The 11300-nt window shown below is 41.8% G+C and overlaps 1 protein-coding gene across 1 annotated transcript; it reads right to left on the bottom strand.

Annotated features, from left to right (window-relative positions):
* Positions 1–5372: 5372 nt before the first annotated feature.
* tbx6 (T-box transcription factor 6) lies at positions 5373–10448 on the bottom strand. The gene is made up of 10 exons (XM_034292092.1): positions 10385–10448; positions 9726–9939; positions 9105–9372; positions 8309–8452; positions 7673–7743; positions 7524–7573; positions 6784–7132; positions 6359–6410; positions 5815–6124; positions 5373–5431 (listed from the first exon to the last, which is right to left on the bottom strand). The coding sequence occupies exons 1-10, from the start codon at positions 10446–10448 to the stop codon at positions 5373–5375; spliced, it is 1581 nt and encodes a 526-aa protein (XP_034147983.1).
* Positions 10449–11300: the final 852 nt, after the last annotated feature.

Genomic DNA, 11300 nt, shown 5'->3' with positions numbered 1-11300 from the left:
TTAAAACAAATCCTAAGAATGGAAGATGTAAAACATAACAGATGCCAATGCTCTGTTATAAATATGCAAACAGAAAAAAAAATATTTTTTCATGTAACTCCTAATAAATACCAATTAGATTTGCTTTGAGCCCTAATCTCAACTCTTTCCAATCATAATCAGTTATCATATAATACATCCCCCCTGCTTTCACTTCATTAAGCCAATGGAAAGTGACACCATGAGTGAAAGCAGAATCACGGCGAATACGGCCACAGGAGGCGCCATCCTGAACCCACACTGGCCATCATTTTGGGACGGACATGTAAAAATAAAGAATTGGTAATAGGGATGGATCTAGAATCCATTCGTTATGGAGTTTCATACTGTATATTCATCAAAAACAACAAAGTGAAAATGTTAAAAACACAAACATTCCCTAACACAATCAAAGACATCAATGTGCAACACAGACTTGTGCGAAGGAATTATATACCATATAACCCATTGACACATTTTGTCTTACAGAGCTAAACAGCTCTCAAATTTTATTAATTGGCTATCATGCATTTATAATATCCTGAAGTTTCTTGGCACATGCCTAACTAAATTGGTTAGCCCACTAGGGGATATGCTGAGCAACTAAATTGTAGGAGAGAAAAACTCCAGCCCAAGTTCCAGTGGTACATCTACTGCAACCACCAGGGCAATTGTATTAGCATAACTACAGCACCCAAATTTAGCATTTTTAAAGGCAACGACCAAACTACCTTGTGACAAACAATGTCTTAATTAACCTTCTACATTTAAGTAAAATTCTCCAACTTTGATTCATTTTCATTCCAAATAGTGGCGGTCAGCCAAAAACTAAATCACAACTTATATTTTGACCACATCTGTGGTTCTATTGACATCAGAATTACTCTATCATCAACAATGGAGGATGACTTTTGGTCTCCACCCTCACTGTAGTCCATAAATTCCTATATTAAAGCTATTGAGTGGAAAATGGGTCTAACCTTTACCTAATGTTTGACTATCCCAAAACTGAATATGCCTATTTTGAGGAAATAACCACAGTTGAGACCAGTCTTAACACTCAATTTTAACCCTTAGTAATAGGCTGCCCTGATTTAATGGGAGAGGTTGTTTGGGGTCATCCTAGGGGTCTGCCCTCCTTCCTGGAGCCTTTGACTTTTCCCACTTATAGTTAGCCATGAATAAAGGCAAAATTAATTATTTAAAATGTGTATGAAATTTAGGTTTATATGTATTAAAAATCTGTACATGGTCCTCAGACTGTCAGTAGCAACATATGTTATTCTCTCAACCTAGCCAATATCCTTTAAATGAAGGTTCAGATTTATTGTCTTACTCATCTCTAGTATTGTGTGCAGTTTGTAAAAATATGCTTGTCATATCTATACAATTACTTAACATTCTTTTGGACATTCCAAAACATTGATAAAAATTATGACTAAACCGAAAACAGACATGACCACCCAAGTAAACCTATGTCTTCTAACATAGGGCAGTGTGTGGGGGAATTGGCTCAAGCACTCCTCCCCCCTGTGCTGCTCTTAGAACCCAGGATGAGTCTATTTTTGTCAGTCAACCTATGTAGAACTGAGTATTTAACTTTTGTTCTTTAAAAAACATATGTCATCTCAGTAACTAGAGAACAAATTAAACTGTTCCTAATTAACCAAAGCCGATTCAGCATTCAAAATAAAATATAAAATTTTATTGTAGGGGATAAACTCGCTTTTGGCAGTTTTCACCCTTTTTGTCCTAAATTCACATGAGACTGTAATCTCAATCTTTTGTCTAAAACCAATTTATAACATATATTAGAACCAAATTCAGTGCACATGGAAAGCCATGACTCTACTTCAAAAAATGATTACCCTATGTGTATTGTTTCCCTCTCACCAGTTGTCCTGTGACAAGGCAGAGAGAGAGAGAGAACACACACACACATTCCAACTTGTAAAGACCTATGGGCCCTTCTGATATCACACATGACAAAACAAAACAGGCTGTTTCTTGAATGACTATTAAAACATGCAATTTACCACCATGCTTTCAAATTACATGTAATATTCAGTCAAAAACACATGGTCATTATCAAGGGAAGTGATCAGGTTTCCTTGATAAGTTCCAGCCCCACTCAATGTTTATGTATTATATATTTTAGGAACTAAACACTTGAGAACTCTTAATCAATGATTATTTAAGCTCACGTCTGTTCAAGGTATCGCCAGGAAATCCTCCGTCTTTGATTCCTGGATTCCATACAGAATGTCTCATGTTTGAACTGTCTGTCCATCCTGTCTTTTTCCTTCGGTTCTTCTTCATGCGACTGCTGTCCTCTCTCTGCCATCTTAACTTTCCTTTGTCCCTTCTCTTGGTTTGTACCACACTCTCCATCTGTCCATACACAACTTCCTCTGAATCCATCTTGTTTAGCCGGAAAATGTTATTTTTCAACATTTGTTCAGCTGACACCCGAACACATTCTTTCTCCTTCAAAGGTCTTTCAAGACCATCTTTGAGGAATTGATCATTCCATTTTTGAATTTCTTCCAATATTTTCTGTATATCAAAAAAACTCCAAAGATCTTCTTCTGGAACAATGGCATATTTTTGAATTATCTCTTGGCGACGGTCATCTATTTTTAAGCTCTTTTTGATCTCATAGGCCAATGATTTCGCCATTCTCTAAATTACAACGGGAGGGCTGCAGTCCCTGTATTTACCACGTTGTTTTTAACTTAAAGACGTCATTTTCCCCTTACTTGTACAAGATTTAATTTACTACATACGCATCAACCTGCTATCCAAATAACAAGGACTTCTAGATGAATACCGAAGCTTTGCACTAAACAGTGGCCTATATTAGGACTTTACACATGTGTCACTTACTACTCAGTCTAGTAAGTACTTCCCATCATAACAAGGAAGATTTATCAAGGACTTCTAGATGGCTTAACGAAGATTTATCTTCTTCTGTGGAATCTCTGGACTAAGACTAAGAACACATCTTTCAGTGTCAACGTAAGTCTTGCGTGTCCTCACCACAGGTTTCCATTGCCTAAAAAAACGATATTTCTAGGTCTTCTTGTTCCAGATGTGTTAATCTGGATACTCATGCTGATTTAACTGACTTGTTCTTTTAGAGTGGTTTGACTCACCATTCAGAGTGCAAATCCATCTATCCGGGTCACGGCACCATGCTGTTAGATTCTGTCCAAGTTTGATCCATGAACAAAATAAATGCAATCGGAAGTCAGGGGAGATCCATCTTTATTCAGCATGAGTCTATGATGTTAACCTTCCATTTCTCATTTAAATCTCTCTCCAATGATTACAAAGTGGACACAGTATTTATGCCCCAGCACATCCCCACCAATATCTGGCTGTCTTCCAATCACATACTTGTATTCTACATCCTAACCTTACATGGCCTAATAGTGTCCCCTCTTAAGTTTCTTGGCTCCACAGCTTATCAGGTTGTGTGATGCCCCTCAGTAGTAGATACCAACTGCTTGTGATACGGTACCTCATATAGCACAAGATAACGAACCACTCCTCTAACAAGAGAATAGAACTAAAATACATGCATATCATCAGGTACAGACAGGTTTCCTCACAATGGTATGTGCCAACCTACGGTCCATGGGTCTATTCATAGGGTCTATGACAGTCAGATGGAAAACTCCTATCAGGAGGTATGGACAGGATGTGTGGAAATCATCAGAAATGGGGCATCACATTTCCTACCTAGTGTCCTTCGTACAGAGATCATTAATACTCTCATACATTGTGTAATTCAGCTACTTTTCATGCCCAATATCTATCACAATTGAAAGCAGACTTGCCTGGACTGTTTCTGCATTCATCTACTTTGTTACAATTGTTTTATGCTGTGTGGCTGAAGATCTTGATTTCAGGTTTGTTGTGCAAATTGCATATATAAAATCTAATGAGCTGTATAGTAGCATTTGTTGAATAGTAGCATTTGCCAGCATCACTGTTATAAACAGTTGTACAGGAATTACTTTGGGATTTCCAACTGTAGCCTAGGTTTATTTGTATTGGCCACACCTGAAAACAACAAAAAAAAGCTCTTCCTTTTCCCCCCAGATACTGTAGGTAGCCTAGTTAGAAAAGCTATTTTTCAGATAAACCATAGCCTACAGCTCAACTGACCAACAGTACATTCTACAATTCCAGAAGCCACAATCATCATTCTGTCTCCAACCTAACCACACTTGTTCATAATGTTTGGATTTCACTTTCACATTATTTATTACATTTTTACACTGTATTGCATCTAGACCATCACTCTGAAATAAAGTAATACATTATTGTGTTTTTTTTCCAACATTTTACACATCAAGTAAAGTAAGTTTCTGTATGGAAACTGGGGAAAGTCAATGGAGAACAAGACATGACATACATACACATACACTTTGAATATGTTGCAGAAATATAAAACACAAAGCACTTCAGTTTTAAACTTCTAGTTGTCCCTGCAAGGGATTCATTGGGAAGGTGAGCTGCAAACGTCAACAAACGTCAAAGGTCATACAGAAACTGGGGAAAGTCAGTGGCGAACAAGACCTAATGTATAACATACGTATAACTTAGAATTTGTTGAAAAAACATAACATAAAGCATTTCAATTTAAAACACCAAGTCATCCCTGGATTGGGAAGGTGAGCTGCAAACATGTGGTCGAAACAAATCATTGGTAACCATCCATTTCTTTGTCCATCATCATTTTGACTTAACCTCTAAAATCATTCACAGAGAGGTGTCTGCAATTTCATGTTCTTTTCAGTTTGGACCTGAGAACTGGAAAATGTTCTTTACCCAGCTCTGTACGTACCTTAGGCACAGTCAACAAATTTAAGTCATGCAATTGTAGGAGTTACATACATTTGCCTTCTGTACACTGTTGTTACACAGGTGAAAATGCGGCTCAGTATCGCCTTATAAATGATGTACCTTGAACTTTGTCTGTGAAGAGGGAATGACAATCGACATTCATACAGAGGGTACAAAGGCAAGACATTTCTAATAACTTTCTATCACCTCCACCTCAGAATACAGCCCTCCCACTCATATCCAGGTAGGACCCCTGAGAGTGGGTGTGGCCATGCTGGTGCTGCCTGTACATATGCCTGAGTGGAATGGGGAACGGTGATCGGGGGTCCTGACAAATGTGCAGAGGATAGGAAGAGAAGGAAGGATAGAGGGCAGGGGGGGTGGAGGAGGTGAGACAAGAAGGAAGAGAGGGATCCAGTGGGGGCAGGAGAGAGGGATGATGAAGTACCATTTCCTGCAGATAGGCCGTGCCAGGGTTGAACTGGGCGAATGAGCCAATCTCAGTGGGTGCTATCGGGGGGTAAGTGGAAGGCGTGGCAATCTGGTTCTGGGGATAAACCTGAGGAGGGAGGGAGTGGTTAGTCAAGGGTGAAGGGGGGATGTGAGAAGAGGCAGAAGGCTGGAAAGTGGGAAAGGACGCAGAGGGAACGGCCGAGCAGGGAGAGGGCTGGTGAGTGGGATTGGGAAGGGAGGACTGGGGTTGAGGAAAAGAAGACAGGGGAAAGGGCGCGGCAGCAGTCGGAGCTTGGACCTGACCAGGGCCAGGAATCGATAAAGCCGAAAGGACGGAGCCGGAGGAACCATTCGGGAGTGTCCAAGTTTGAACCGACGGTGAGCGAGAAGCGAAGGGGGAACGACGAGAGAGATAAGACAAAGGCGCTGCATGGGGAGAGAGAGAGTATGAAAGAGAGGGAGCAGGGTGGGATTGAGAAGGTGGGTGACCTGAGAGGTCTGTGGGAGACTGCGGGGTGCCTTGGCTGATGTTGGAATATGCGGACGAATTTGGGTAAGGGTACGCTGTGGGGTTGAACCCTGACAGCGGGACGGTCGGGTTGCAGATGGGGGCAGCTGGTGTAACCTGGTTCTGGGGAGTGAGCATGCAATGCCCGGTCACCCCATCCTGTTGGACGGTATGAGAGGAGGGAGGAGAGAGGGTGGGGAACGATGGGTCAGTGGGCGTTTGTGGGCTGAGCTGGTCGTGCCCTAGCTCTGAGGGAGGGGTGGAGTCATAGGTGGTGGAGGAAAGGATCGGCTGGGGGGAGGAGGATGGGGGCGATAAAGCGGGGTATGTGAAGCGAGTTGGCTGAAGCGAGGGAGATGTGGTGGATGAAGGGAGGAGGGAAGGAGATCTGGAAATAGTGGGAGGAAAGTGGACAGTTGAATAATTAGAAGTGGAGGTGGGTGAAGGGAGTGGGGTGGAGAGATCAGACTGATAGGAGGACAAAGACTGAGGAAGGGGAGCAGAGTTGAAAGGGGTGGAACTGACGAGAGCGTCTGGATACGCCTCAGTGTAAGGGGGAAGACTCATACTGACGGACCTGCGAGATAAAAACAGAACAGACAGAAAATATAGTTACTGTTACCTGTTGTGAATTGAACCGACTTACAACATCTGAACAACGGTGTTGAACTAAAGACGTGTGACCTTTTTCAAAGGTCAAGGGTGAACGCCTGCTTTCTCATCCAATGTGTTTTAAGAAGGAGGCAATAAGAATGATATTTACACTCATTTAAAAAATGTGACTGGTGAAATTACAGCAAAGTAGACATCCTCATTCTTGTCACTGATTTTATAGTGTTTCCTGTTCACATCAGTTTAGTAAAGGCAAGAGTATTAATACTCTTGCGCCGGCTTCAGACTATCAACATTCACATATTATAAACCTGAATGTTTCTGAACCCTGAACTCACCCGTCCATCATGCTGTCTGTGACTTTGTTGCCCGACGCGTCTTGCTGCCCATTTGTCAGATCAGCGTGGACATTCACTACAATGTCCGTCATCTGGGAGGCAATGAAGGCCTGGCCCAGCAGGTCAACAGCTGACCGCTGCTCTGGGGCCGGGCCCTCTTGGAATGGGCTGTCGTTGGAGGCGTAACCATGCACTGGGTCAGGGAGGCAGGGAAGGGAGGGGAGAGAAGACAAGCCCATGCTCTGGAGTCCTGAGGAGGACTGGGGCTGGAGTCCTGAGGAGGCCTGGGGCTGGAGCTCTGAGGAGGACTGGGGCTGGAGCTCTGTGGAGTCACACGGGTCACAACTCACTGAGAGAGGAGGTGGAGAGGGAGGAGGTGTCAGTAGAAGGATCAACATTAGGTCCTGTCTGAGGTACAGTTTAGTGGGTACTCAGTTCAATTCCCATGGGGACCAGTATGGAAAGGGTAAAGACAAAATAGTATATATATTATTAGTATATTTATTAGCAAAAGTAATAGTAATATGCACACTACTGTACTCTTTGCATAGGATCATCTTCTCAATTACTTATATTTATATCAAGAAGATTTTATGACACTATTTGAAGACCATTTTAAATACAAACACGGCATAAGCATAAATACATAAAAAATGGCACAAATTGTTATCACTACATTAAGGGATGATGTGAAAAAGGAGTTAACACTTTGAAAAGAAATGGAGTCCCATTAACCTCACCGATATCCAGGGGTTCACCCAGCTTCCTCTTTTGTCTCACATCCCTTTGTCTATAAAAAAGGGTAAATAGGAAATAGAGAGTAAATATAGGGGAATAAAGTCCTGCATTTGTCTGATGTGCATTCTTGTGCTTACCGACTTTGCTATACCTTTTGCTATTCATGCCGTCCTCTCTAAAGCCCTTAGCGAAGGGATTTGATTGAATCTTCAGTTCAGTGATCTGCCAACCAGAAACATGGTCAAGAACCAGAAAAAAAGAATATAAATACTTTTAATGTAATATTCCTTATATTTTAAAACGGTATGTTTTAGTAACAGGGTATTACAAGTATAAACACATTCTCAGATAAACTGGATTTAACTTATTCTCGTGAGTTTTTACATCAATAGTTTTGATGCATAAATTATTTATATTCACCCGACGATTCTTGAAGAATATTGAGTTTAGTGGAATCCCAAATACCAGCTTATTTTACTTTGCTCTATGTTTGTAAACAAGCACTGTACAGACTCAAAACATGGTTCAAATTATAATTTGGATAGCATCAGTCTTTCCATCTGGAGCTCGGTCTATGGGTTTCAGACATATTACATTTGTCCAGTTCCATCCCTCTGCTTTTCACAGAAATGGGGGCGGGAAAGATTCATTGTTATTTTTCTTTCATTGAAACAACAGTTTTCCTGATCCTCTAAGCCTAAATCATGTTTTCACATTGAGGTAGGGATGCAACATAAAACCACACACACACAAACATGCACATCCTCTTCCATCTTTGTCCTCCTACCTTGTTGTTCTGGTAGGCGGTGACAGTGAGAAACTGGGTCTCTGGGAAGACAAAAGAGTGCTGACCTCCTCCCCACCTCAACACATCCCTGGCCTCAATCACATGCACCCGTGGCTGGTATCGATGGAGGGAGTGAAGTATAATCTACAAGAAGGAAGGAATCGACAGCAATAAAAAAAATATATATATTATAGAAAGTTGGCTACGACGTGAGTATTTTCACCTTTAATAAAGGAGCACTGTGTAGAATACTTTCTCTGACAAGACTGAGTTTAAACAAGACTGAGTTATCTCCTCCTCCTTTCTCTTACTGAACAAGACAGGGATAGTGTTAGTTACACCAGGGTGGTTTAGAAAAAATTTAAAGGAAAGTTTTGAGTGAGGAACAGAAGTGTTCCATTTACAATGGTCTCTTAATTTTAACCCTTCTGTTCCTCACTCAAAACCTTCCTTTTTTACATTTTTGGAAAGGAAAGAAAAGGGTGCCGTGGCCTCTTAATTTTTTCCAGAGCTGTATGTCCCTGTTAATAAATAGAGAAATAAAGGCAGCTCCCTGGCTGTGATCCCACTCTCCCAGTGTGTCTCAGGGTGTCTCACAACAACACACCTGTAAACACTTGTGCATATTTGGAACATGAGCAATATATATTGAATAGTTCATTATTGATTATTATAGCAATATGTCAATTCAGTGGTAAATTCTGAACAATGATGAACATTCCTTGAATGTCTGTAATACTGCATTTCTATCGGCTACTCAATTACTCCAATCTCTCCCTTTCTTTGTTATACTCACATATCCTTGTGTGTCCAGTGTGTTGTTGGTTAGCTTAGCGCGGTGGAATGAGATGCTCCTGCTCTGCCAGTGAGCTCCGGTGGCCGGAGAGTCTGGGTGGATGAACACCCGGTCGGGCAGACGGGCTTCGGCTCCACCCACCACTTGCCAGGCGTCCCCCTGGAAGCGGTAACGTGAGGCGTCCACAGGTACCATGTCCAGCAGCAGGATGTAGCGCAGCGTTGGGTTCAGGCCCGACAGCTTTACCTTCAGCTGAGGGAACATCCGCCTTGGAGGAACAGGAGGTGGAGGTAAGCAGAGGGTGGAGAATTGATTTAGTCTGCCTTTTTGGAAAGGTGACAAAAGGGCTGAATTGTTTGAATGTGTTTACATATCATAAAGACAGAGAGTAAGAGAAGGATAATGATTTCACCTTACAGTACATTTCCGTTACTGACCTAGTAGTGGATCCGTAGCGGTGGACATACATTTAAATGAAACTACTGGAAATGGGAAACATGTTTAAAAATGGTATCACTTCTCTCTTCTCCTGCTACCTCTCCATCAGGGAAATATCAAAGCATGTGGGGCCATATCATAACATAACAACCGCTGTGTGGGTTGCTGGAGGGCAGCGCTCACCTGCCCTTCTTGGTGATAATCATCTCTGTGCCCACAGAGCTGAATTGCTTCCACAATGAACTATTCTCCAACTCCAGCTTGACGGCGTCCTGCTGGCCTTTACAAGTTGGCTCGCTCGGAACAGGGGGCGGGGCCAGAAGGTGAGGGGGCATGGCCCGAGCAGCCATGTCACAGGATGTGGGGTAGAGGGATATGTGGTTAGGCGGCTCCCTCTCTGTGGGTGGAGGTGGGTTTCAGCAGCAATTAGAGTTCATCATTTGTTTTTACAGATGTCATTAAGGGCTCAGGTCTTTCCCATTACAATTTCCCATTACTCAAGTTTATGAGTCATTCTAATCCTTCATTTGGTGCTGGTCAATGAATTTAGCACATAATACAAATACTTTGATATTTCTAACCATATAGGCTACTTTTATCATGGATCAATGGTAACGATTGAAACATGGAGAACAATCCATTTCAACAATGATCATTATTTCACAAGATAATGAAATTAATTCAGAAGACTTGATTGTCGAGGTGCCACACAAAATACGTTTATATCTTTGCATGCATACACAGCAATGATTTCACACACTGATGCAGGCAGATAGTCATGCATACAAACAGAGACACATAAAAGCACACAGACACACAAATACCAACACACAAGCACTCACCTATGAAGTAGCAGTCTCCCACTCTCTGGGGCCCAAGGGCCAAACTGGGATACATGTCCAGCATCTCTGTTCCCTTTCTCCTCTTTCTCTCTATACCTCAATTTCACTCTATTCTCACACTGTCCATCTGCTATTAGCTAGTGTGGTTATTCTCCAGAATGAATGATCCTTAATATTTCCTGTCCAATACTGTCCTTGTGGTTTTCTCTTGGTTCTCTTTGGCTATGATTACCCTTTTATTTCTTCTTTTCAACTTTAATCTGTCTATCATATGCTTCTCTCCATTTCTCTTCATCAAATGTCCCTTTCACTCTGGGCCTTTGTGCTATATAGGCGATAGGGGCTTCACACGTCAGGCCAAATGGCCAGGTTTTCACACTTTCTTTTTACCTCTCCTTAGGACCAACCTGGAAGCTGCAGTCCCCCTCTCTCGTCTTATTCTCTACCCTGCCCTCTATCTAAACAGACTGCAGACTAACACAAACACAGGACAGAGCAACATCCAAAAGGTTATGTGGAGAAATTGGGTCGGTTTAAAATGTGTTGAAACCCCAGGAAACTTCCTTCAACGATTCAGTTGTATAATGAATTTGAATAAAACAGCAATATGAGTCTCTCATGATAGACTCTGGGACTTTGTTAACATAAGCGTTAATTTAGTTCTCTAGCACACACTCCTGTCCAGAGCAAATCATTGAGTATAATGGGTACTATAAACAAAACCATTAAAAGGAAAAATAAAGGAAGCTGAGAAATACAGTGCCTTCTGTATTGGGACAGGAAAGCATAATTTATTATTTTGGCTCTATAAGAGAGACAGTTTAAGTGGCAGACATACATGCCCAAGCCACAACTCCCCTTTTTCATTTTACACTAAAACTAGTGCTTTGCACCTTGCAGTGCTTTTCTGGTCTAT

This window comes from Esox lucius, chromosome 5 (assembly GCF_011004845.1).
Source record: "Esox lucius isolate fEsoLuc1 chromosome 5, fEsoLuc1.pri, whole genome shotgun sequence".
In the NCBI taxonomy this organism is placed as follows: domain Eukaryota; kingdom Metazoa; phylum Chordata; class Actinopteri; order Esociformes; family Esocidae; genus Esox; species Esox lucius.
This window is presented reverse-complemented; position numbering and strand designations above follow the sequence as displayed.

What these genes read in the sequence shown, in the direction of transcription:
- tbx6 (XM_034292092.1), bottom strand. Translation starts at nt 10,448, where the DNA reads ATGCTGGACATGTATCCCAGTTTGGCCCTTGGGCCCCAGAGAGTGGGA. An exon ending in ATTATCACCAAGAAGGGCAG is followed by an intron (nt 9,373 to 9,725) that starts GTGAGCGCTGCC and finishes TGTTCCTCCAAG; the next exon opens with GCGGATGTTCCCTCAGCTGA. An exon ending in AGGCGTATCCAGACGCTCTC is followed by an intron (nt 6,125 to 6,358) that starts GTCAGTTCCACC and finishes TCCTCCCCCCAG; the next exon opens with CCGATCCTTTCCTCCACCAC.